Genomic DNA, 22,135 nt, shown 5'->3' on the forward strand with positions numbered 1-22,135 from the left:
TGATAAGGTTGGAGCAAAATTAAATTGTCAATTGATCTGCTTCTTGAAAAGGTTACCTATTTTAGTGAAGATACTTATGTGATAGATAATGACGATTGAGGGTATATATATACATCCTAATATTATGGGCTATTTTACGTCTTACAATTACTATTTTATTACGAACACACACTTACACCACGAAAACATCATAACAACATGTAATCATCAAACAGAGATGATACATAGGCTTCCAAGACCGCCATTATTATTAGCATAACATGTATAAAGGGGGAAAGAGGCGGATGATAAGTCACGTACGTACGTAAAGATACACAAAAGATACACACACATAAAGATGAAGACCATTCGACGATGACCATAGAGGGGATTCAAGCTTTGTTCTGGCCATTGAGGACGTGGTCGTCCATGTCAGCAACTAAGCTCTTGACAAACTTCATGTAGTTGATGGGTTCGGGGGAGTTTTCGTTGCGCTTTTCCCATATGAGAGTGATTTTGCAGACGCAGCCTTCCTTCGACTTGGGAATGAACTGGTAGATAACCTCATACTTCTTGTACTTCTCCATCGCTTGACCCTCTAGCCCTTTCAACGTCAACGCCATCTTTTCGTCGTCTATCTCTCTCTTCTCCTTGAAGACTTCCGGCTTTCCATCTTCATACAAACACACACACACACAATGCTAGACCAAATTAGCCGATCGTCAATCCTCGTATTACCAAACATGATTAAAGAGAGTGGACACCCGGTGTCGGTAGCCCTACTTTGAAACTCTTGGAGGAGAGTTTGAGAAGGTTCGAGGCCTAGCTACCAACATCTGGGAGAGGACTTATCTACCTTATTCCTTGGCCCCAAAAAATATATGGACCAAAAATCTAAAACTACCAAAATACTACAAAAAAAGAGAGAAGGTAAAGTAGAGACCGCATGTGATATTCCATGATCTGATGGAGCCGTGGGAGTCCCAGTCACCGTCATGCATAGTGCAACCTTGGATGTGGTGGCCGACGGCATCCTGGAAGACGTGGTTTTCGTTCCTCCACTTCTTGTAGTGTTTCTCCGCCGATCCCTTAAGCGGTACCTCCGCCACGTATGTTCCAGACATTGCCATTTCTCGATTGATTGTTTTCTTTTGAAATGTGTCAAGTGTTTTGTTTGATGCAAATACTCAAGTGTCGCACTTCCTTTATATACACGAAACTCACCACAACACTACAAATAGCAAAACGGCTATATATATATATGTATATGTAACATTATACATAATTGTCTCCTTCAAATATAGGGTTTAATTCTTTTAATTAGAGCTAAAAAAAATCATTTGTTCACCATCTACTAGATCCTGAGTATGAATGCTTAGTTTTACTCCAGAAATAAAATTGTGCACCCATATATAGTTTCTTTCTGAACGACCGGTTTTTGAGCTAGATTGTTGACTATTTTAACTCTAGTTCTAGATCTAATTTGTTTTAACTGTAGTTTCTAGATTGAATTTTATAAACTCCAAAATCAAAATTAAAAAGTAAAGCTAATATTTGAAAAACAAACACCTTAATAGAAAGTTGAACTATTACTCTGATTCTAACAACAAAAATCCCAAACCAAACATAGACTAACAACCTATTATACGAACACGCCATTGTCTCTTAAAGCATATTAGGTTTTAGTCTCCGACCAATTCAAGTTAGTTTTTCCTTACCATAACTCAAACGTTCAATATATGTATAAGAGGAAATATTTAATCTATAAACTACAAATTGAATTATCTAAAATATCCAATCGCTTGGAAATATCGTTAAATCTAGTACAACCTCCATATCATTTTAAGTGATGACATGTGAAGATAGTTTGTAAAAGCTGGATTAAGTTTCGACTCGGTTAGAATGTCATTATTCATATATAGTCAGAGACTCATAGGTATTAGGTAACCGATTATTGACTGGATGATTAATCATTTCATTGGATAAATACCGACTGAGAAAGAGAATAAACCTAGGCATAAGAGGTTTTGCGTAATTTGCAGATCAACGACATCATAGTGATATTGGTGCTCCACACGTGTGGACTAAGTGTCTTCATGTCCATCTATTCCTCCTTATAGATTCTTTGCACCCATACGTTTTTTTCTTCGGATTTAGTACTTTCTTATCACACATGCATATCTTAATTTCCGTTTCTTTTAAGTTATAGACTTCTAAATTCAAAAGACTTGAACCTACATACAGAAAAATTACTATGGTTTAATTACTACAAATCTATCTTCTCTTATTCATTGAATATTTATTTGATTGTGGTTATTTTTACTGAAAAAATAAATTGTACAGAGCATAATTAGAGTAGAAGAAGCTGAGAAGTGATTACAAAAATCAAGACTAATGTGATAATATATGATAGACAAAAATCAGTAATGCATCATTTGCAAGCGCTACATGGATCATATTGTTGCACGAAGACCTATTTGGAATAATGATGCAACTTCGTTGAGATAAAAAGCTATAATTATAAATTAATTTAAAAAATAACTATAATTATACCACCTTCATGGTGTTGCTTGCAAGTCCAACCATTAAACAAACTTTTTTTAGCTAAAGAAATCTGATAAGATGTCAAATTAAGATGATTATTTAATAACATTCTTATTCTTTTATTGTTTTATGTAGTTTTAATACGTAAATTATTTTAACTAGAAGTATGTTTTTGTTATAGGATTTACATGACTTTTAATCAGTATAAGAGCATACATGTGGTTTGGTTTGTTTGTTTCTATAGTTAATGCAAAAGATTTGTAAGTTTTATTTTGTATGTCTGCTTTTGTTGATTCATTAATGGATATTTTGGATTCTGCAGGTTAGTCAAGTTGTTACCTCGTACAAATTTCTTTAATACTTTTTCTCTTTCTTTATGAAATTAATTATGTGATATACAGTGAGACTATACATCCTAATATTGTGCTCTTTATATATTACGAACACCAATACTACACCATAACAACATCAAATCATCAAAGACAGAGATGATACATGCATAAGTTTACAAGACGTACCGCCATTATTATCAGCATAAAATGTACACAAGACAAGGAGGCGGTTTCATCATGTACAAGACAAACACAAACGACACACACACATATATATTAGGATGTTTCTTTATTTATTTTTATCTTCATAAGTATGGTCACTATGATGATTAAGCCTTGCTCTGGTTCTTGAGAATGTGGTCATCCATGTCAGCAGCCAAGCTCGTGACGAACTTCATGTACTTGATGGGCTCTGGAGAGTCTTCGTAGCGCTTCTCCCAAAACATAGTGACTTTGCAGACGCAACCTTCCTGAGACTTAGGGACGAATTGGAAGATGACGTCATACACCTTAAGCTGCTCCATCACATGACCATCCAGCCCTCTAAACGTCACCGCCATCTTCTGGTCGTCTAACTCCCTCTTCTCCTTGAACACCTCTTGCTTCCCATCTTCATATATTTACATGAACCTTTCATTAATAGAAACCCTAGCTAGTAATAAACACATATTCATACAAATAGAGAATGAGATAGAGGACCGCATGTGTAGTTCCAGGACTTGATGGCCCCGTGGGAGTCCCAGTCGCCCTCGTGAACGGTGACACCTTGGATATGATGGCCAATGGCGTCAGGGAAGAGTTGGTTTTCGCTCTTCCACCTCTTGTAGTGGTTCTTCGCTGACCCTTTCAGAGGAACTTCTGTCACGTATGTACCTGACGTCGCCATGATGAAGCTTCTAAAATACTTTTGATTACTTGTTTTTGAAAGTGTTTATGCAAATGCCAATTGTTTATTTTCTATGGAGGTGTACAAAAACTAAAGCATCCCCCTTCGCTTATATACACAAACTCGTCACAACATTACAAGAAACCAGATATATATGTATGACTTTTTCAAGAATTAAACATATATAAAATCAAAATCAGATTTTACTTAAAATATATGTGCTGTAGAGTTTGGATTAAATCTTGTTTGTCTTTTTTGTATACAGATGTAACGTTACCACTAAAAAATGTGACGTTCGAATTTATAATAAAAATGACCAACAAATATTTTGCATGCCATCCATTGTGCTGAAAACTATCAAATTATTATATATGGTCGGAACAAATTTTTGGGATTTGCTGGCCGGTTGAATTGGAATGGTTAGTGTTCCTCACGTTAATCAGATTTACAATTTACAAACACTTAGGGAAAACAGTTGGAAATAAACCAACTATTTGGGAACATACTTATCTATTTGTTAAAAATGTTGTACAAAGCAGAAAAATATTACAATATTTGCGATAAAAGCTTAACCCATGAGGGAATGCAGTTACAAAAAGTGGAGATATATGTATCACAGATTGATAATTAGATAAACAGCGAGTAAAGGGGAAAAAAAAGACCTGAGCGAAAGAGACGGACAAAAAAAAGAAGTAGGTGAAACTTCGACCGTTTTGGGTTATTTAATGCTACTCAACGTCATAGTGATACTGGTAGTCCACACGTGTGGTCTATGTGTCATCATCTCTATTCCCACTCTTCGCTTTAGGTTATTTGCCATACTTTGTGTTATCTAACTATTGATCTTAGAATTAGGGTTATTAACTTATTTGAAAATATTAAAATCTCTTATGTTACTGTGTACCACTGCACCGGCCTTTTTGTAATACTTTTGGATTATCTCGCTTGACCTAGATCCCCAACTATTTCCGGATAAGTTTGGGCTCATACCAGATTGTACAAGTACGTATTAAATAAACGAACATCATGGTGACTAAAAAGAAAGACAAAAAAAAAACGAACAACAATACTTTTATAAATAAACGTTGGACATACAACACCATGATGATATTAATATCATGTACGAGATGGACACACATTAATTAAGATAAATAAAAGGAGGATGTGATGATGATTAAGCATCGATCCATCATTCCTGGTTTTGGAGGATGTGGTCGTCCATGTGAGCAATCATCTGTTCCACGAACTTCATGAATTCGATGGGCTCTGGGGAGTCTTCGGTGCGTTTCTCCCAGACCATAGTAATTTTGCAGACGCAGCCATCTTTGGACTCGGGGATGAAATGTAACGTCGTGACATAAACCTTGAGGACCTCCATGACGTGACCATCGAGTCCATTGATCGTCACCGCCATATTCTCGTCGTCCATCTCTATCCTCTCCTTCAATACTTCCTCTTTCCCATCTTCACCACACACGCAAACACCACAAGATTGTATACTAATCAACATACACATTTATATCTAACCATAACCAAACCCTACTTTTCCATGTTAAAACAAATAACTTGTAAGGGAAACTCATGAATATCACATATAGCTAGGTGTACCCTTTAAGTCATTTGTATCATTATATAAAGAGAAAAAGAGTATAAATACGAACCACGAGTGTAGTTCCAGATTTTGATGGTGCCGTGAGAGTCCCAATCGCCGTCATGGACGGTGACACCTTGGATGAGGTGGCCGATAGCTTCAGGGACGAGGTGGTTCTCGCTCCTCCACCTCTTATAGTGTTTCTCCGCCGATCCCTTAAGAGGCACATCCGTCACGTATGTTCCCGACATCGCCATTGATGAATCAATTAGCTTTGGATTGTTTTTTGTGTGTGTGTGCGCGCGCGCGCTTTGACTTTTGAGTGCTTTTATTCCTGTTTTCTGATGCAAATACTATGATCTCTCCCTTCCTTTATATAGACAAGCTCAACACCAAGCTACGTTAACAAGGAAACTATTACCAAAATTTTTATACGGCTTTTAAATTGTTGACGGTTCATATATTATAAACAATTATAGTCACGTATTGATATATATATATATGCTATATGATCATGTGTTCAGTTAGCTAAATTAATCAGTTAATATGTTGATTGTTATAATTTTCATCCTTAGAAATTCGTTATAGAATTTTTTTTACTAGTACCCTTTAGATGGAAAAATTTACACCCTTAGAAATGATTAGCTAATATTCTAATATTAATGCAATCATTTCACACCATATATCAAATTGTGGATTATTCAACATGCTTAGAAAAATAATTGCGTATATTCTTGTCTCTCACAATATCACTAAATTTGTATTTTTAATGAACCGCGAATACTAGTTATACAATATAAAAACAGATGCCAGCCATTTGCTGACTCACACAAATTTTTCAAAAAGATTAGTCAATTGAGTAATGTCGTATATCAATCGAAAAAGAGATTTTAGAAAAAAAAGTAAGTTGAGAATGTTAAAAATCATTCAATATAATATATATATATATATATATATATATGTCATATTTAGATTAAATAGGACTCAATCATTACATTATAAGTCAACATCATAATTAGTTTTAAAGTTGAAATAACCATATATACTAAGACCAGAAATATATGTTCAAAGTTAAATATTTGAAATAATTAAACTAAGTCCTTCTTTCAAGTTAAACTAAGATCAATAATAGAGGGGTATCTCGATACTGAATTATTGATGATCTCATGTAAGATCTTTTGACATTGAATTCGGAAATTAATAATGGCACATGCATTCGGATGATATAACTTTTTTAAGTAAACATTGAAATAATAAACAACTTCAAACGTTCAGATGTAAAAAACAATAAAAATAAAAAAAAAACAAAAAAACAATACAAAGGCCCAATTGTTAAAGGCAAAGGCCCAAGCTCATCATAAAACAGGTAACACTAAACCGGGTTTTTTTCAGAACCCCGAAATAGTTGTGGTTAAGGCTTAACCACACTATAAGTCTATAACCACCATCGACGGCGAGGTTAATGACCACTTACGTAAGCAGACTAGCAGAGTCACGAAGATGTATACTCATTCAAATGTGAGCATGATGGCAGTGACACAAAAGTAGCGAGAGATACTAAACAAGGATTGATTAGCATTTAGTCCCCCTCCTTCCCTAATAAGATATGGTTCAGAACAAAAGCATGCAAAAGCGTCAAGGTGCACAATAAAGAGTCTCAATTGCGTACCAATCATATTCCAATTCATAGCCCTTCTTCAATAGAACTTATAGAGCTATGTAATCTGGCATGCCAACTGTGGAATAAGCATGTAGGTTCATGTGTTAATCAAGCGCATACAAAGCGAGAGTGGCCATTTTTAACAAGACGAATATTATTCAAGATCTTATTACTAAACATGGTTCTAGCTTCTAGGCCTTGTTTTCGTAGGAAACTAAAATGACAGACAGTAAAAAACATTGGACTCACCACATTCACTTGGAAGAACCATAAGAAAGATAATATTTAAAATGAAATGTAAACAAGATTAAACCAAAAAGGAACCAATCAATGTACAAATTTTTTTGGCAGCTCTCTTCTCCCCTATGATCTACATTTATTTATGGGCAAACCCAACACTAGACCACCAACTATACAAAACTCAAAAAACTTTTCAAACTGCAAAACACAAATGAACATCCAAATGCTATCCTCTCCGCCCAGAAACAAACGTGGGAACTAATCTCAGTTTCTCGTGTTAGATACATCAGCTTCAATGTGTTAAAAAATCTCCCCCAAGAAGAATGCTTGGGAAGTCCTCTCTGTCTCGCTCTCGCTCTGTTTGGATGCGGATGTGGCCAAAGAATTGAAAGAATTAGCAACACATGTAAATAAAAGAATGCACAAGAAGAATCCAGTAAAAGAATGTGTCAGGTGGCTGATGCTGTTGTTTTGTTCTTCCGGCACATACAATCAGGACAAGGGAATATGTAAATGGAGTCACTTGATCGTTTCAGCTCAAACCCCTTGGAGTCACTATGGGACCTCATACTTAGCATTTGCCGTTTAAAACTTTTCCATCTGCCGTAATATCAGAAACAACCATTGAGGGATCAACCAGATATTATTAACCAAAAAAGCATGTTTGTAGGTGGAAGAGGTTAGAGTTCTTACCCCAACTTGGGATTGTCAAAGAGTACGGCTAACTTTCGCTTGTCTGGCTGAATCGTCTTTGAATGTCCTCCAAACAAATACCTCCGATGCCCCATGAGGAAATGAGGGAAGTTTCCACCTTGTGTTGTCACAAATACCTCACTGTGGAGACACACCGTGTAATCTATTGCAGCCATTCTCGAGGAGAAGTTCTAAACACAGACACATAAGTTTACAAGTCAGAAAGGACTCATCCTGGATGAACAAACAGTGGAAAATCGTAGAAACCTTAAAAGGAGCCAGGTCTTCCTCAGAAGCAAGCATCTCCTTTGTCTGTAGATTAGGGAACATCTCGAGTAGTGGGGCCATAGTTCTATTTGCGCTATATATCGGGCCAGCGGCAAGGAATATATATGTACTTTTGTTGAAGCCCATTCCTCTAAGCATCAAACCGACCTGATAGGTTTACAAGAACGAAAATTGAACCAATATCAGCAAGTTAATCTACTCACATGCTCAAGGGTTTGCACAACTACTCTGATTATTCCACAGCAGTGTCCATGGATAAATAATATACAACAATATTCTCGTAACACTAATACTTAATATAGACCACAATCGTGGATAAGTAGAGTAATGTCCAGGTTCTAAAGTATTTATGCTTACCTCTAAAGGAGTTAAAGGGCATTTCCCATTGAGCCTGTTAGCTCCTGGTCGTATCACACGGCCCGGTTTTGTGAACTTCCCTTTCCATCCTCGTTCTCTAGCGGCAATCATGTCTTGTTTTTCTTGGTCTCCACCATCAAATACACAACAAGAGAACGCAACCATATCCTGCAACATGTTCTTATAGTGTATTATATCTCTCACCTTAGATACAGATCTGTTTTCAGAATAATCAGCCATGATAAAGGGACAAGTGAAAGATTCCTGATGCGTTTCTTCTTTACAGGTTACAAACCTCTTCAAAACGAAGATGCACAGAAACGTATTTCCCGGCGTTGTTTGCACTAAGACCCTTCATTTTGTTCACCAATGTTTCTCCTTGGGTCAGTATGGGTTTTGAAAATCGCAAGGCTACATTATTCGCCAAACATCTAAATCTCTGGACAGCTCGAGGAGCATCAAACGAAAGTCTATTTGCAAATGGGGAAATTCTTATAACCCTGTGCCGTCAAAAGACAACAAACAATTCAAAATCAGTGTAGTATAACAGAATAAAGAGCCCCTTACACAAAAACAAGACAGCTTATTATGGAAACTAAAGTTTATTAGTTAGCAAAAGAGGTGTGACTCACTTTTCTTCAAGCAGCTTTGGCAGGACTGAGTCCCGGTAATAGGAGGTGGGTGCCCATGCTTTAACTCTGAAGTTGTAGACATTTGTCAAGTTATAGTCAAAACGCTCCATCAAGTATTCAGGAACTGTATCGACCACCCGCACATCATTTGCTAAGGTATCGATAAAGTACTCTTCATCATAGATGTCCCCAAATTTACTGCAAGGAAAACCTTTTTTCAGAAAGTAGTTGAAACAGGGATGGCTTTGCTTAAATTTATAACACCAGGAGAAGATAAGAAAACAAATATCCGAAACCTCGGATCTTTCCATATGCTGTGATAGTGAAAGTTGGGAATTACAAGGGTCGCATTAAGGTAGCCTGCCACAGCAACCGCATTGCATATCTAAGTAAAACATGGAATAGACAAGTCAACAGCTTCACCTTTGACAAGTTTGCCAGACAATAGCAAGAAAGGCTTGTGTGAAAAAAATCAATTTGATGTAAGATGATTAACCTACCGAAGTCCGCTGCTGATTCAAGCCTCCATTTGCCTCAATAAATATGAAACCATTTGACACAGGTAAAACTACAATTGTTAACACAAACAACAACAAGAAAGCCTAATTGATTCAACTTATTACTTAGGACAAAGAACACTAACGAAGAAACTAGGAGAACAATGTAAAATACCTCCAGTAGACATGTTCACACATGGCTTCCATTCTACACCTTTATAGGAACGCTTCCAAATTGTTGATATCTTAAATGAATACAATTGCATTGACGATACATGACAAATGGGAACAAGAAAAGAACAGAGATCAATCTATGTTCAACATTGTTATACGTTCTCCTAGATATTATACTCTAATTGGATCAATCTATGTTCGACAATGGCCACATTCTCAAAACGATATCACAAGCGGGATAAAACGGAGGCAAACCTCACCGCATCAGCCGTGGTATTATCGGCTTCAATCTCGCCGCGAAGCCTAGCGTAAACCTGAGGGCTCCGGTAGACGGATCCCGGAGCAGGACGGCGGTGGATAATGGGAGAGGCATCAAACGACGCCGCGTGTAGGTGAAAAAGCATACAGGAGATGTAGATGATAGGAGCGAAAAGGAGAATTCCCTGACGCCGGAGAAGAACAGATAAAATGATCCATGAGAGACGGTGAGCGACGTTCCGACTTTGCTGTTGCCCGGAGACAGAGGAGGATTTCGACCGGCTCCGGCAGAGATGAGGAGATGTTGGCGGAGAAGGAGTAGTGTGATCGCTTCCCGGAAGCCGATTTTGAATCGACAGATCTCTCTCCACCTGGGAAATCATTGTTTCCCTGCTCTCTCTCTCTCTTCTCAATGCGCTACGCCATTAACGATATAATGCATTGCTTGTAACAATGGCAGGTGGCAAACGCCGATTGAACGGATTTATCCCGGCGGCGAAACTGTGAGTGAAGTAAGCAAAAGAGAGAGAAATTTTATTTATGTTATGTATGTATGCGCTCGTGCGGTGGAAGCATGATCGATTAATCACATGTACTTGAGTATTTATTTGGCTTTTCTTATGTGTTATAGTTCTTTAGTCTTTTTCTTTCTTCAATTCTTTGATTTCAGTTTCTATGGAAAACTATTGTTAAACGTGAGAATTCAATGCATCGGTTTCTACGTATGGTCTAATTTGTATTGGCAGAGAGACTTGTCCAAAAATAGCAATGAGTTTCATACACATTTTTCAGTTTTTGGTTAGAAAGATGAAATATTTTCAATCAACCAACCTATACTAAATTTGAAGGTGCGACAAGACAATATACTACAGTTGTCTTATCATCCAAACGAGTGGGTTAAACAACTGAAAATCCAAAATTAGTAGTTTTCCAACCATTGTGAAAAGGAAATCAAAAGACACAACTTTCAGAATGCATAGACATGGACCTACTTCTCGACCTGATTCAGTTGTCAATATGTGAAGAAGGAGATGCTATATAAAAAAAGCCATGCGGCCAAATGAGCTTATTTCTTTTGTTATAGCATGATCATGAATAAGCAAAGTCAACTAAGCTATCGTCTACATTGGCTATTGAAGTTGCTGCCTAAACGTAAACGAAAAGCATCCACAGATTACGGAAAAGCACAAAATGAGAAGATGCAACACTTGGGTTATCCATGTGATTGATGCCCATTTGTAAAAATTCAAAGACAGGTTCATAAAGGTAGATTCAATGATAAACGACAACAAAGTCCAACCACATCTTCAAGATAAACTAATTTATAAATGACTTCTCCTCATAACACAAACACCAACATGAACCCTCGTGGTTAAGTTGGCAAGCTTAGCCTTTTCAATCCTCGTGCAAAGTTCCCAAAACATCCTCGTCCCGGAAGAGATGGTACCTGCGTCCATCACACAAACACAAAAGTTACTCACTTTGAGTCAAATTCTTCTTCATTTGTAATTTCTTATTCGTTTCTAAAATCAACCCACCAATCAATATGTAAATCTGGTGTTCAAATTGGCATTATTAAACATTGATCAAAATGTTTTTAAATCCTCTGTTACAAAATTTTCAATATCTTCACAGTCTTACAAGTAATTCCCTTAGTTCCATCCATTAATCTAATTAATGGATAATGATTCCTGAACATGATTAGCTAAACATAAAGGTTCAATTAGATCAGATCAGAATTTTATCAGAATATTAGGGCAATAATAAGAAAGAAGCGGGTTTAACTTACTCGTTCTCGCCGAGCTTGACCTGTGTACCACCGTACTCTGGAAGAAGAACAGTGTCGCCTTCCTTCACAGAGACCGGAATCAATTTCCCGTCCTTATCCCTTGATCCAGGTCCAACAGCTATCACCTTGCCTGAGTTCAGCTGCAATCACCCAAAAATATGTTTATTTTTCAGATCTAAGAGGCGAAAATCAGAAGAATCAAATCGTGAAATCAAAGCTCTTTTACCTTGGAGGATTTCTCAGGTAGGAGAATGCCGCTTTCGGTTTTAGCGGGCTGGATGACTCTCTGCACCAAGATGCGGTTGAACGTTGGGATCAGACGCTTCATCATTTCTCAATTCTTCTTCTCTCTCAGTTGATGAATCGGAATTTTCTAGGGTTTCTGAGTTTTTAATTTGGGGCAGAGACACATAAGACGGAAGGTTCTAGATCGTAGGGTTTAGCGCGACAGAAAAAGGCCAAGGGTTTTGGGATTGTTTGGGCCTATAATATCATACTATTTCTTTAATGGGCCTCACTCATTAAAAAAAACCAGTCGCATTTGTGTTTGTCTAAATAAATTCTTGGAAGTGTTGTATGACCTTGCAGCTCAAATGGTTAGTTCCTTCCATGATTCTCTTTGCCAAGTTTTTCAAACTCCATGTACAATCCCATTTCATATACCACATCCAGAATGAGATGTTTATTTTCGGCAGATTTTTCGTGGAATGAAATCTTGACCTTTCTTTTATCAAACGTCTCTGCTGATGATGGAAAGCTTCTTGCTCTGTCAGTTTTCCCCATTTCTTTCAAGGTGGTAACCAAAGTTTTTCCCCGGATTGTTGCTTTGCTATGCTATATGTTTATTACATTGTGCCTCTGCGGGAATTACATGCTCTTAATTTTCAGAGTACAAATCTGAATAATCCATGTAAGCCAATGGTACGGTTCCGGACTTATACAAACACCATACAAATGTTCCAAGATACCAGGATTCGAATTTGCTATAACAAGATTAGGCACAAAGCTGAAACAAAGAGAGCTGGCGCCACTAGCCACTTCCATCGAGTTGGCCTTGAGATAGAAGGTGAGCCATGTATTGCTGCATTCACAATAAAATGAGCTCAATTCTTGGTTCTAACCCCACATGATTCGACAAACATTTCTATCAATGGCACCACAAAGTCAGTACCATCAAGATTCTAGACTTATGGAAACTGACCTTTACAACACTAAAATATCCGCACCACAGAGATTATCATAAAGAGATTGAAGAAACTTACGGAGTGGTAAACGTATGGAGATTTTCCCTGGCGATCAAAATGCTTAGCCATTATGCAGAATTCAACAGGACCCCAATCTTCAGATTCATAGCAATTCCCAAGCGCCGCTTTGTACAGCTTTACTCCAATAAACCCCAATCATCAGTTCCACACAGAACTAATCAACTATATAAACTGTAAACGACAACTCAAAATTGTCATCAAGGACAAACCTTAGCTGTGTCGGTCAAAAGTTCGGTGCCAGCAGGGTAAGATGCATAAAACTGATCTCCCCTGGAATATCCTGCTCTTGTTCTACACAACATTCGAATCAGTAACATTAAATCAAATTAAACCTGAAGCAGAAACCAAGAGAAGAACCCAGAAATTGAAATCATCTGCGAATTCCGATATTGAAAAGAAAGAACAACCAAAAGAAGCAAACTGAGATCGGACGAAAGACATTACGTGTTGTTTGTATAGAAGAATGTGAGGGCAGCAGTGAAGCAGTAGAATCCGGCGTAAGAGACAGCCCGTCGTAGCTTCTGGATCTTTATAACCTCTGAGCAAACATCCAAGATCATCATCTTCACACCTTCGGAAACTCTTTCAGGTATTATATCGAACACCTTGTGATCACTTTACCAAACAGAGATGACGAGTAGAAGAAGCATCTCACGAAATTTGCAATTGACAAATTGTAAACGCTTTGTATTGTCCAACTTTTTATGGGCCTATCTGACCTTTTTCTCTTTTCGGCCCAATAAAACTTTTAGATTTTATTTCTTTTGGCAACAATAAATTTAAAATAATATACATTATGGAAAATCATCTACAAACAAAAACCTTTAAATTAAAAAACTCACATGTTAATGCAATTAGGTTAGTAAGCAAGCACGTCTTGACAAAAATGTTATTGTTACACATTTAAAAATTCACATGTTATACAAGACAAAACATAAACGTAATGTTTTGCAGTCAAATAATGAAATAAATGAAATAATACAAAGGGATCTTTATGTAAAGGCGTCACCAATTAGTGGAAATAATGGAGCAAGCCACTACACTCTTCATATTGCTTTCCACTCTCCTCCTCGCCGTCTCCGTTGAGTCTCCTCAGCCACCGCTATTTCCCGATGAAGCTCTCCCCACTAAATCTGGCTACCTCCCGGTTAAACCCGCACCCGGCTCGTCCATGTTCTATGCCTTCTACGAAGCCCAAGAGCCAACCACACCTCTTCCTGACACTCCGCTCCTCGTTTGGCTCCAAGGTGGGCCAGGCTGCTCTTCAATGATTGGCAACTTTTACGAGCTCGGTCCCTGGCGTGTAGTTTCACGCGCCACAGACCTCGAGCGCAACCCCGGCGCATGGAACCGTCTATTCGGACTACTTTTTGTGGATAACCCAATAGGAGTCGGATTCAGCATCGCAGCCTCACAACAAGACATACCCACAAATCAGAGACAGGTCGCTGAGCATCTTTACGCCGCTCTCGTGGAGTTCCTTGAACAAAACCCAAGCTTCGAAAACCGACCGGTTTACTTCACTGGAGAGAGCTACGCCGGGAAGTACGTTCCAGCCATTGGATACTATATCCTTAAAGAGAAACCCAATGGGAAAGTGAATCTAAAGGGGCTAGCCATTGGAAACGGGCTGACCGACCCGGTGACCCAGGTTCAAACCCATGCGGTCAACGTCTACTACTCGGGTCTGGTCAACGCAAAACAGAGAGTTGAACTGCAAAAAGCGCAGGAGATATCTGTAGCTCTCGTGAAGTCCCAGAAATGGCGTGAAGCAGCAGACGCGAGGACCGAACTGTTGACGCTACTAAGTAACATGACAGGACTCGCGACGCTCTACAACACGGCACGGGCGATTCCATACAGAACAGACCTCGTGGTGGACCTCTTGAACCAGAGAGAAGCAAAACGTGTTTTGGGAGTGAGTGAAACGGTTCGTTTTGAGGAATGTAGTGATGAAGTAGAAGATGTGTTGCGGGCAGACGTGATGAAGAGCGTAAAGTTCATGGTGGAGTACGCATTGGAGAGGACTCAAGTCTTGCTGTATCAAGGTATGCTTGATCTAAGAGACGGCGTCGTTTCGACGGAGGAGTGGATGAAGACTATGAACTGGTCAGGATTGGGAATGTTCTCGACGGCGGAGAGGCGTGTGTGGAAGGATGAAGACGGTGTGGTCGCTGGTTATGTTCAGAGATGGGGGAATTTGTGCCACGTGGCGGTTACAGGAGCTGGTCATTTTGTTCCGACAGATAAAGCTGTGAATTCAAGGGATATGATTGAAGGTTGGGTTTTGGGGAAAGGATTGTTCGGTGGTAAAGATGTGAAGCAGACAACTTCGTCGAGCTTATACCATTCAATCTAAATATTGTGTACTTGTACTTAGTTCTGTAAGATTCAATTCAGATTCTAATTGTACTCTGGATTTAGATTTGTTACGTCATGTTCACAAGTTCATTTTAGTACGAATTGGTAACTTTTGCTACTTAGTTTATCATTTGCCTGTTCCTGAAGTCTTAAACTTTCTCAAAAAAGTTAGCATACAGTATACACTTAAGGATTGATTCAGATAAACTGTTTTGGTAAGAATAAGGAGATTTGAAGCATAAACTAAAGAATTTTTAAAAACATGTAATGGCGATTGGAGGCGGGATTGTGAATGAGATTCAAAGTGATTTGAGTATAAAAAATACACAAAACACAGAGAAAGCACAAAGAAACCCGTACTATGAAGCCATTTTGGTATTAGGGAAAGAAGAGCAAGGGCACCCCGTAGAAAACCTACAGGTATTTCAGAGCTATTTATCAAAATCTCTCCCCTGTTTTTTGCCTCTTTCCCGATTCAATTTTCTCGGAAAAACATTCGCGGAAAACAGAAAGAAAACTACTAATCATATGAAAATCAATCTTTCGCCTAATTGTTGAGAGAATGATATTCAGAACATCGAAAAATTGAAACAAAATTCATTGGAACCCTAATGACGGCTCCTGCTAAAACCTGTGAAACTCGCAACTTTATAGTGCGAAATTAGGAGAGTTAGGGCGGACGATAATCCTTTTAGTTGGGCCGAGAAAAAATTGGGTTCAGAGTTAGGTAACTATTAAGCCCATTGGGCTACTGTGTATAATCTATGTCCATCGTTTGACCTCACCATTGTTAGAACAAACAAAAAAAATAGACATCACTTCACCATTATTTCTTAAATTAATGTTAAGTATGAGAGTACCCCATGATTCCTTAATTAATCATATGGATTGATTCGTACGTTTTTTGGATGTAAACAAAGGAGAGGTCAATGTACATATAATTATTGGTTGATAAATTATGAGGATAGTACGTTAATGGGATTGACATTTAATGATATCTCCAATTTAACACCGATCCATCTTTTTCATCGGAGCTTCATGTTTGATGTTTTTTTATTTGGCCGTGTCGACAAATTTGTAAAAGACGTGTAAAGCTGAAATTGAGAAGAAACAAAAGTGAAATTGTAAGGAAACGTGATCGATGGTGACCCCATCAATATTACGATAAGGTAACGCGCTAAAGCAGCCTTAGCCGTTTTTATTAAATATTATCCAAATATAACTTATAAATAATCCCACCAATTGTGTCTCCTAAGCAACAGAAAATGGAAATGATACTGATCTCGTCATCGACACTCAGGTTCCATCCATTGAGGACATCACAAAGAATCGCCACCGGAACCAATAGAAGACGAACCACCACCGTGTGTGCAGACTACTACAGAGGAGGAAGAACGGTGGACGAGAACATGGTGGTCCTTAGGAAACGAATCCATGAGATGAAGATGGTTGAACGCAACTTTGAACCTCCTTCTCATTGGATGCAATGGGAGAAACGTTTCTACTGCAACTACGACGCTACTATATGTGATGCACTCACTCTTCTCCAAACTTTTCTCATGAACTCTCGTCCCAGCGTCGCGTTTGGAACGTGTCTTCTTCTCCTCGTCAGCGTTCCCGTCTCCTCCGCCGTTTTTGCTTTTCGCATCCTTGATCTAGCTCTTTGGCTTTTGGACGCCGTTCACGTAGTATGATCCGTAAATATCTTTGTTATTTTATCTAGAAACTATCTTTGTTATTTTATGTCGAAATTAAGGTAATTTTCCAAAACTAAAATGGAATTATTTATTATCAACAAATACCTTGAGAAATTCTATAATGATTTTGTTTAAAGAATCCTAATTTCATCTTTTTTGGAAAAATAAAAATAAAAAAAATCCGTACTTCATATGATTTAGGAAAAAAAAGTAATCAGTGTGAAGTAGTAGAAGAAAATCCTTGCTTCATATGACTAGAGATCCGTTGATTATTCGGAATACCGGAAAACTAGAGTCTCTCAGATCTGTTGATTTCTCAATACAAGAAACGAAAAAACGTGAAGAATTCGTTGATTCTCTGCGAATACCGAATCCTACGTCTTCTTATAATCGTTGAAATCTTTCAAGATCTACCGAAAAGAGAAGAGTATTCTAAAAACTCTTTAATTTAATTAATCAATTAACTGAATACAAAAGAATGTATAAACGGCTTATTTATAATAAAACCCAAAAATCAAAATAAACAGTAAAATAATCATATAATTATCTAAAATATAAATAATAAATAATATGGAGGATAATGATTGAAGATATTTGAAAATTATCCTAGTTACGCGCTGCAGTGTATATAAACTCTCAATGGATAGTTATCAAAAGAGTATGTAGCAAATAGAAAAGAGACGAGACAATTCAATGGACGTAACGTTACCTCATCATGTGGTAGAAGATATTCTTGAACGACTTCCTGTAAAAACACTCCGTAAATTCAAATGCGTTTGTAGCACATGGAGATCCACTATAGACTCACAACGTTTCAAGGATAGACATATGATTCATGGACAACTACTCGAAGATCCCGATATCCTCCTTCTCGGGCGTTGGGATCCTCCCAGTCTATCCAAAAACGCTTCTCTAATGACATTGACGTTTGACTCATCGACCATGCCGTTTTCTTTCAAGATTCAAACTATACCCGGAAAAGCCAACTTTTACAAAGTCACTCAAAGTCACTCAAAGTCACTCAAAGTTGTGACGGTCTATGATTCGAACATGGAGGCTACTGGTTTAGTGCTATATGATATGACTCAATCAGAAAGAACATTTGCTAACTTTTGTTTATCATTCAAAAACAGAGAGACACCCACTGCTTATTTCCCAAGCTTAATCACTATTTAACTTTGACATAGTTAATTGATAGTCTTTGTATTTTTTTTTTAAAGTTATACCTTCTGTTTTTTTGTTTTTTCATAGATGAGAGAGTGAAAAAACAATTTTTGAAGATACTGGTTCAGACTACAATGTCAGTGTTATGGTTTTCGTATCAACAAACTCATTCCACAAAGAAACCCAACCAAAACCAGTTATGAAGCTTTTTATGTATTAAAGTGGCCAACAGACTAAAAAGCCGTCGATATAGAAACTGCAGAAGAAGATGGTAACAATAATGAAAGGCGAGAGATTCAATAGGACTTCACAAAGGAGCTATTTTGGTATAACATATAGATTGAATTTTCCAAAAATTTGAAGAGAAGAATCTATACAATCCGTAAGAGGAGAAGAGGAAAGGGACCTGAAGCAGGCGACTTTGGCATCTCAACCTCAACGTCTTTGTATCTGTTGTCTGTAAGTTACAACAAAAACAAAGCTCAGTTTCAGAATGTTAAACCATGTGAGCTTTTTCTTTTTAAGTTAACTCATCTCTCCTTTTCCCTTTCACTTTCAGTGTTACTGAATGTGTTCATAACCATATAATTACTATTATATCTCTTTAAATAGTGCGGATTGTAATTATACTTCCGGTTCTTCTGCTGCGTCCTCCAGTAGCAGGCTAGTGCCCCAAATGCGCAGCTTGCAAGTGCTATGGCCAATGCAGCTCCCACTGGCACAACCAGAGCATTGGTCGGTACTGCCATCTCTTCTGCAGCTGCAATAACCTCCTCCTTGCTCACACTCTCACCATTTTTCTTGTAAACAGACACCAGTTTCTGTCCATAGTACTTCTTCAAGAACTTGTAGACTTGATCATGATCCCAGTCAATGTTTTTCTCGGTGCTCGAAAGATAACACGACGGGCAAAGCTGCTTTGGTGGCCATATCATCTTTGGGAACTTGGGGTCTCCTGTTCCCAGAGAATCTTCGTCCTTCTTGAGTCTCTCATTGACCTTATTGTGTGTGCTCCACAGCCACAGCGCAATATCACGTGCCTTTTTAAATGGAGTTTTGACGCTGTTAGTGAAACACATAAGCTGTTAGATGTGATAATCGAGCTTGTTAGCCAACCCCCAGATATGTCTTTACCTTAAGCACATGTCGTGAAAATGCCGACGGCAATCATCACACATGAAGAAGTTGTTGATGAAATCACAAATGGCCGTGAATGCAAACTGACTTTCTCCATCCTCAATCCTCACGGAAAGTGAATGCATCAAAACCCATAATCCGCAGCTGCAGCCAAAATATTTTGATAAGAGTTCAGGAGCTTCTGCTTGAATTATATGATATATGACAACAGATTAATTTTGCAGAAGACTACCTGAATCCCCTCGTTTCGTTTTTGCTGCCACGGCAAAACCTCTGCCAAAGTATGATTACGTACAGAAAGCAGGAGAATCAGATTTCTGTGTTTAAGCACACGAAAAAAGAAAGTGGTTGGTTGGGTGGCACTCACGTAGTATCCACGCGGAACATCCTTTCCACATATATGGAAGTTTCGAAGGGAATCTTTCGCTCCAGATTCCTGGTCATACGAGCATTCGCCTGACGGGCATATATCATCAAAATTCACAAGAATTTCAGCACTTCCGGTACGGCACCTATAGAAATTTTCAGCTTTTGATTAGCATGAGAGAAAAGAGTGAGCAGCAGATCGTAAATGGAAATATGAAGATGAGATACTACCTTCTTGATGGATGATGTGCCACTAAAAGCTGCAGAAACCTAATAAACGAAGCACTGGTTTCAGATGACTTGATTGCCTGTTGCCATGAAAACTATTCATAAACAAGGCTAAAAGGGATTTGGCTGCTTAGAACAATAAAGCAAAAACTCTTCTCTACCTTATGTGCCAAAATGATATCAAAAGCTTCTTCAGTTGCCTCCTCAATGTCAAATATGGCCTGAGAAATCTGCAATAATCAACAACCAGAACTATTTAGTGCGTTGGAATTAAAACAAATGCTTCCACAATGACAAAGTGGGGGCAGAACACACTATGAGAGACCTGTTCCTGGTCAGATATATTTGACAGAAGATTTCCTAATTTCTGATCATCTAAGCCGTAAGAGCTGCACAACATTAACAAGAAAACAGATTTATATTAGTATACAGTATTACCCAACTGAATAAGTTACAGGGGTTTTCATATTAGCCAACATAAAGAGAAACAGATTGCTGAATTCTATAAACATGACTTTTAACTTAAATGGTAGATATGACATTCCAGTGCGTACATACCTGCCTATCTGCTTGTTGATCCAGTTCAACAAAAGATCAGCAGTGCGCCATTCATTGACTACGCTTATCTCATTTTTCTCTTGTTTAGGTCCCCAGCTGCCACCAACGAACCTTTTAGGAGGAGCCCAAAAGAGCATTGGATAATGATTGATAGAGAACTTGTCACAAAGCTTTACATTCATCTGTGCTGCCAGAAAAGTCACAATAACAATTAGAAAGAAAAAAAACTATACACAACCTCATAAGATACAGTTTTCAAGCCCCACGCTCTGACTCACACGATCCACATGAAGTAAGAGAAAAAAGAGAAAGGAAGGTCAAGATACACGTTCATCTATATAAATAAAAAAGATGGTGCAAGTACCTTTATCGCACAATCAACTCTGGTCATCAAAACGACACCAGGATATACTGCGTCTGCTCCATTGAATAGCCTTGCAACTTTTTCATAATGTGGCTGCAGCAGAGTCACCCATTGGATATAAACAACATTGACAAGAGTAAGCATTGAATAATAAGACATTGAATGGCGTTGTTACCTTGTAGTTTCTACATGCAGGGCACCTTGAGCCAAACAAAAATTATGGGTCAATGTCAGTATACAAGCCTTTCGCATTTATATATAAAGTTAAGTTATTTCCGGATAAATCTCAGAGAATTGGATAACGTAAAGTCAGGTTCGAATATGAAGAACACTTGCAAACAAATTCCGTGTAAGATCCAGTGCTTAAAAGCCTAAAGTTTGAATTTTTTTCAGATTTTTTACGAGAGAGAGAGAGAATGAGAAAACTGACCAGTGAGCGAAGAACTCTAAAACGGCATATTTGGCGGGGGAATCTTGGAAAACTGAATCAAAGTTGGTAGCGTTCAATTCGATAGCGTTGTCTTTCTGATCGGCGACGTTACTGCCGATGTCCCGGAGAATCGAGCGCGATCCCGGTGAAAACGACGCCGCAGCTTCAAGGCTCAGCAGACCCAACAACAAGAACAAGTGTATCAAAGACATTAAATCGAATAAAGCATACAAATTTTGAAGCTTGATCCGGATGAGAGGGAAGATCTAAGAGCAAAAAGAGCTTCCCTCCTTCCGTTGAGAAACAAAGGTCTCTGGTGTTTATTACGACGTCGTAACGCCTTTGACCGGCGTCGATACTTTGTTCTCCTCCGACAACTTTCATACTGGGCTTTATTATAACGTTATAGGCCCATTACTAATCTCCATTTGATGTTTGTGTTTGTTTCCTTTTGACCCGCCCAAAAAGAAAGAATTTGAATGTAGATAAGATAACGCTATCTCTAGTCAATACTCAATAGTCAAATAAAAGTTGGCCATTTTGTTTGGAAATCGGAGGAACAGTTAATGTTATCCAATAGAAAAACTTATGGAGTGGTTTTATTTGAGATGTTTTTGTTTTTCTTTGTTTATAGATAAATTTCGG

At 38.1% G+C, this 22,135-nt stretch overlaps 10 protein-coding genes, 1 long non-coding RNA gene and 1 other non-coding gene across 19 annotated transcripts; 3 read left to right on the forward strand and 9 right to left on the reverse strand.

The window, feature by feature from the left end:
* Positions 1-133: 133 nt before the first annotated feature.
* On the reverse strand, positions 134-1,161 carry AT1G14940 (Polyketide cyclase/dehydrase and lipid transport superfamily protein). 2 transcript variants are annotated; one of them, NM_101363.4, is made up of 2 exons: positions 923-1,160; positions 134-652 (listed from the first exon to the last, which is right to left on the reverse strand). In NM_101363.4, the coding sequence occupies exons 1-2, from the start codon at positions 1,107-1,109 to the stop codon at positions 372-374; spliced, it is 468 nt and encodes a 155-aa protein (NP_172947.1). In that variant the 5' UTR covers positions 1,110-1,160; the 3' UTR covers positions 134-371. The 2 variants fall into 2 exon arrangements, with proteins under 2 accessions (NP_172947.1, NP_001184997.1); NM_001198068.1 differs by having other exon boundaries at positions 141-652; positions 971-1,161.
* A 1,771-nt stretch (positions 1,162-2,932) lies between these two features.
* Positions 2,933-3,866, reverse strand: AT1G14950 (Polyketide cyclase/dehydrase and lipid transport superfamily protein). The gene is made up of 2 exons (NM_101364.4): positions 3,555-3,866; positions 2,933-3,465 (listed from the first exon to the last, which is right to left on the reverse strand). The coding sequence occupies exons 1-2, from the start codon at positions 3,739-3,741 to the stop codon at positions 3,185-3,187; spliced, it is 468 nt and encodes a 155-aa protein (NP_172948.1). The 5' UTR covers positions 3,742-3,866; the 3' UTR covers positions 2,933-3,184.
* Positions 3,867-4,788: 922 nt separating this feature from the next.
* AT1G14960 (Polyketide cyclase/dehydrase and lipid transport superfamily protein) lies at positions 4,789-5,776 on the reverse strand. Its single transcript, NM_101365.3, has 2 exons — positions 5,403-5,776; positions 4,789-5,205 (listed from the first exon to the last, which is right to left on the reverse strand). The coding sequence occupies exons 1-2, from the start codon at positions 5,587-5,589 to the stop codon at positions 4,931-4,933; spliced, it is 462 nt and encodes a 153-aa protein (NP_172949.1). The 5' UTR covers positions 5,590-5,776; the 3' UTR covers positions 4,789-4,930.
* A 1,465-nt stretch (positions 5,777-7,241) lies between these two features.
* AT1G14970 (O-fucosyltransferase family protein) lies at positions 7,242-10,778 on the reverse strand. 3 transcript variants are annotated; one of them, NM_001332141.1, is made up of 10 exons: positions 10,129-10,778; positions 9,875-9,944; positions 9,703-9,770; positions 9,499-9,587; positions 9,203-9,400; positions 8,866-9,070; positions 8,571-8,738; positions 8,193-8,360; positions 7,926-8,116; positions 7,242-7,832 (listed from the first exon to the last, which is right to left on the reverse strand). In NM_001332141.1, exons 2-10 carry the CDS (start codon positions 9,885-9,887, stop codon positions 7,682-7,684), a joined length of 1,251 nt encoding a protein of 416 aa, NP_001321094.1. In that variant the 5' UTR covers positions 9,888-9,944; positions 10,129-10,778; the 3' UTR covers positions 7,242-7,681. The 3 variants fall into 3 exon arrangements, with proteins under 3 accessions (NP_001321094.1, NP_172950.1, NP_001321095.1); NM_101366.3 differs by having other exon boundaries at positions 10,134-10,736; NM_001332140.1 differs by having other exon boundaries at positions 9,875-10,736.
* Positions 10,779-11,085: 307 nt separating this feature from the next.
* CPN10 (chaperonin 10) lies at positions 11,086-12,536 on the reverse strand. 2 transcript variants are annotated; one of them, NM_101367.3, is made up of 3 exons: positions 12,147-12,536; positions 11,921-12,060; positions 11,086-11,578 (listed from the first exon to the last, which is right to left on the reverse strand). In NM_101367.3, exons 1-3 carry the CDS (start codon positions 12,249-12,251, stop codon positions 11,527-11,529), a joined length of 297 nt encoding a protein of 98 aa, NP_563961.1. In that variant the 5' UTR covers positions 12,252-12,536; the 3' UTR covers positions 11,086-11,526. The 2 variants fall into 2 exon arrangements, with proteins under 2 accessions (NP_563961.1, NP_001322728.1); NM_001332142.1 differs by having other exon boundaries at positions 11,086-11,836.
* AT1G14990 (uncharacterized protein) lies at positions 12,510-13,933 on the reverse strand. Of its 2 annotated transcripts, NM_001198069.1 has the most exons (5): positions 13,630-13,861; positions 13,395-13,476; positions 13,183-13,299; positions 13,092-13,121; positions 12,628-13,001 (listed from the first exon to the last, which is right to left on the reverse strand). In NM_001198069.1, exons 1-5 carry the CDS (start codon positions 13,746-13,748, stop codon positions 12,951-12,953), a joined length of 399 nt encoding a protein of 132 aa, NP_001184998.1. In that variant the 5' UTR covers positions 13,749-13,861; the 3' UTR covers positions 12,628-12,950. The 2 variants fall into 2 exon arrangements, with proteins under 2 accessions (NP_172952.2, NP_001184998.1); NM_101368.4 differs by lacking the exon at positions 13,092-13,121 and having other exon boundaries at positions 12,510-13,001; positions 13,630-13,933.
* Positions 13,934-14,060: 127 nt separating this feature from the next.
* On the forward strand, positions 14,061-15,663 carry scpl50 (serine carboxypeptidase-like 50). Its single transcript, NM_101369.2, has one exon — positions 14,193-15,663. The coding sequence runs from the start codon at positions 14,210-14,212 to the stop codon at positions 15,542-15,544; it is 1,335 nt and encodes a 444-aa protein (NP_172953.1). The 5' UTR covers positions 14,193-14,209; the 3' UTR covers positions 15,545-15,663.
* AT1G15002 lies at positions 14,113-16,168 on the reverse strand. The gene has a single exon (NR_139744.1). It is a non-coding gene; the product is annotated as an other RNA (long non-coding RNA).
* AT1G05137 lies at positions 15,807-15,904 on the reverse strand. Its single transcript, NR_138842.1, has one exon. It is a non-coding gene; the product is annotated as an other RNA (small nucleolar RNA).
* Positions 16,169-16,777: 609 nt separating the features above from the next.
* Positions 16,778-17,553, forward strand: AT1G15010 (mediator of RNA polymerase II transcription subunit). Its single transcript, NM_101370.3, has one exon. The coding sequence runs from the start codon at positions 16,812-16,814 to the stop codon at positions 17,238-17,240; it is 429 nt and encodes a 142-aa protein (NP_563962.1). The 5' UTR covers positions 16,778-16,811; the 3' UTR covers positions 17,241-17,553.
* Positions 17,554-17,677: 124 nt separating this feature from the next.
* On the forward strand, positions 17,678-18,520 carry AT1G15015 (F-box family protein). Its single transcript, NM_001123819.1, has one exon. The coding sequence runs from the start codon at positions 17,937-17,939 to the stop codon at positions 18,417-18,419; it is 483 nt and encodes a 160-aa protein (NP_001117291.1). The 5' UTR covers positions 17,678-17,936; the 3' UTR covers positions 18,420-18,520.
* On the reverse strand, positions 17,829-22,076 carry QSOX1 (quiescin-sulfhydryl oxidase 1). 3 transcript variants are annotated; one of them, NM_001332143.1, is made up of 13 exons: positions 21,491-22,026; positions 21,236-21,260; positions 21,061-21,153; positions 20,697-20,878; positions 20,464-20,527; positions 20,300-20,368; positions 20,142-20,218; positions 19,912-20,056; positions 19,777-19,817; positions 19,542-19,688; positions 19,038-19,469; positions 18,814-18,864; positions 17,829-18,210 (listed from the first exon to the last, which is right to left on the reverse strand). In NM_001332143.1, the coding sequence occupies exons 1-12, from the start codon at positions 21,700-21,702 to the stop codon at positions 18,843-18,845; spliced, it is 1,509 nt and encodes a 502-aa protein (NP_001321934.1). In that variant the 5' UTR covers positions 21,703-22,026; the 3' UTR covers positions 17,829-18,210; positions 18,814-18,842. The 3 variants fall into 3 exon arrangements, with proteins under 3 accessions (NP_001321934.1, NP_849664.1, NP_172955.1); NM_179333.2 differs by lacking the exon at positions 17,829-18,210 and having other exon boundaries at positions 18,537-18,864; NM_101371.5 differs by lacking the exon at positions 17,829-18,210 and having other exon boundaries at positions 18,570-19,469; positions 21,491-22,076.
* Positions 22,077-22,135: the final 59 nt, after the last annotated feature.

The sequence above is a fragment of the Arabidopsis thaliana genome (genome assembly GCF_000001735.4).
Source record: "Arabidopsis thaliana chromosome 1 sequence".
Lineage (NCBI taxonomy): Eukaryota > Viridiplantae > Streptophyta > Magnoliopsida > Brassicales > Brassicaceae > Arabidopsis > Arabidopsis thaliana.

Coding starts and splice junctions, on each gene's coding strand:
- AT1G14940 (NM_101363.4), bottom strand. CDS start 1,109: ATGGCAATGTCTGGAACATACGTGGCGGAGGTACCGCTTAAGGGATCG. Junction 653..922: donor ATCATGGAATATCACATGCG/GTCTCTACTTTA, acceptor GTTTGTATGAAG/ATGGAAAGCCGGAAGTCTTC.
- AT1G14950 (NM_101364.4), bottom strand. CDS start 3,741: ATGGCGACGTCAGGTACATACGTGACAGAAGTTCCTCTGAAAGGGTCA. Junction 3,466..3,554: donor GTCCTGGAACTACACATGCG/GTCCTCTATCTC, acceptor AAATATATGAAG/ATGGGAAGCAAGAGGTGTTC.
- AT1G14960 (NM_101365.3), bottom strand. CDS start 5,589: ATGGCGATGTCGGGAACATACGTGACGGATGTGCCTCTTAAGGGATCG. Junction 5,206..5,402: donor AATCTGGAACTACACTCGTG/GTTCGTATTTAT, acceptor TGTGTGGTGAAG/ATGGGAAAGAGGAAGTATTG.
- AT1G14970 (NM_101366.3), bottom strand. CDS start 10,514: ATGATTTCCCAGGTGGAGAGAGATCTGTCGATTCAAAATCGGCTTCCG. Junction 9,945..10,133: donor ATAATACCACGGCTGATGCG/GTGAGGTTTGCC, acceptor TATTCATTTAAG/ATATCAACAATTTGGAAGCG. Junction 9,071..9,202: donor CCAAAGCTGCTTGAAGAAAA/GTGAGTCACACC, acceptor TTGACGGCACAG/GGTTATAAGAATTTCCCCAT.
- CPN10 (NM_101367.3), bottom strand. CDS start 12,251: ATGATGAAGCGTCTGATCCCAACGTTCAACCGCATCTTGGTGCAGAGA. Junction 12,061..12,146: donor TACCTGAGAAATCCTCCAAG/GTAAAAGAGCTT, acceptor GGGTGATTGCAG/CTGAACTCAGGCAAGGTGAT. Junction 11,579..11,920: donor GTCAAGCTCGGCGAGAACGA/GTAAGTTAAACC, acceptor TGATGGACGCAG/GTACCATCTCTTCCGGGACG.
- AT1G14990 (NM_001198069.1), bottom strand. CDS start 13,748: ATGATGATCTTGGATGTTTGCTCAGAGGTTATAAAGATCCAGAAGCTA. Junction 13,477..13,629: donor TTCTTCTATACAAACAACAC/GTAATGTCTTTC, acceptor AATGTTGTGTAG/AACAAGAGCAGGATATTCCA. Junction 13,122..13,182: donor CTCCATACGTTTACCACTCC/GTAAGTTTCTTC, acceptor AGTGTTGTAAAG/GTCAGTTTCCATAAGTCTAG.
- scpl50 (NM_101369.2), top strand. CDS start 14,210: ATGGAGCAAGCCACTACACTCTTCATATTGCTTTCCACTCTCCTCCTC.
- AT1G15010 (NM_101370.3), top strand. CDS start 16,812: ATGGAAATGATACTGATCTCGTCATCGACACTCAGGTTCCATCCATTG.
- AT1G15015 (NM_001123819.1), top strand. CDS start 17,937: ATGGACGTAACGTTACCTCATCATGTGGTAGAAGATATTCTTGAACGA.
- QSOX1 (NM_101371.5), bottom strand. CDS start 21,702: ATGTCTTTGATACACTTGTTCTTGTTGTTGGGTCTGCTGAGCCTTGAA. Junction 20,219..20,299: donor ATATCATTTTGGCACATAAG/GTAGAGAAGAGT, acceptor TCATGGCAACAG/GCAATCAAGTCATCTGAAAC. Junction 19,818..19,911: donor ATGTTCCGCGTGGATACTAC/GTGAGTGCCACC, acceptor ATACTTTGGCAG/AGGTTTTGCCGTGGCAGCAA.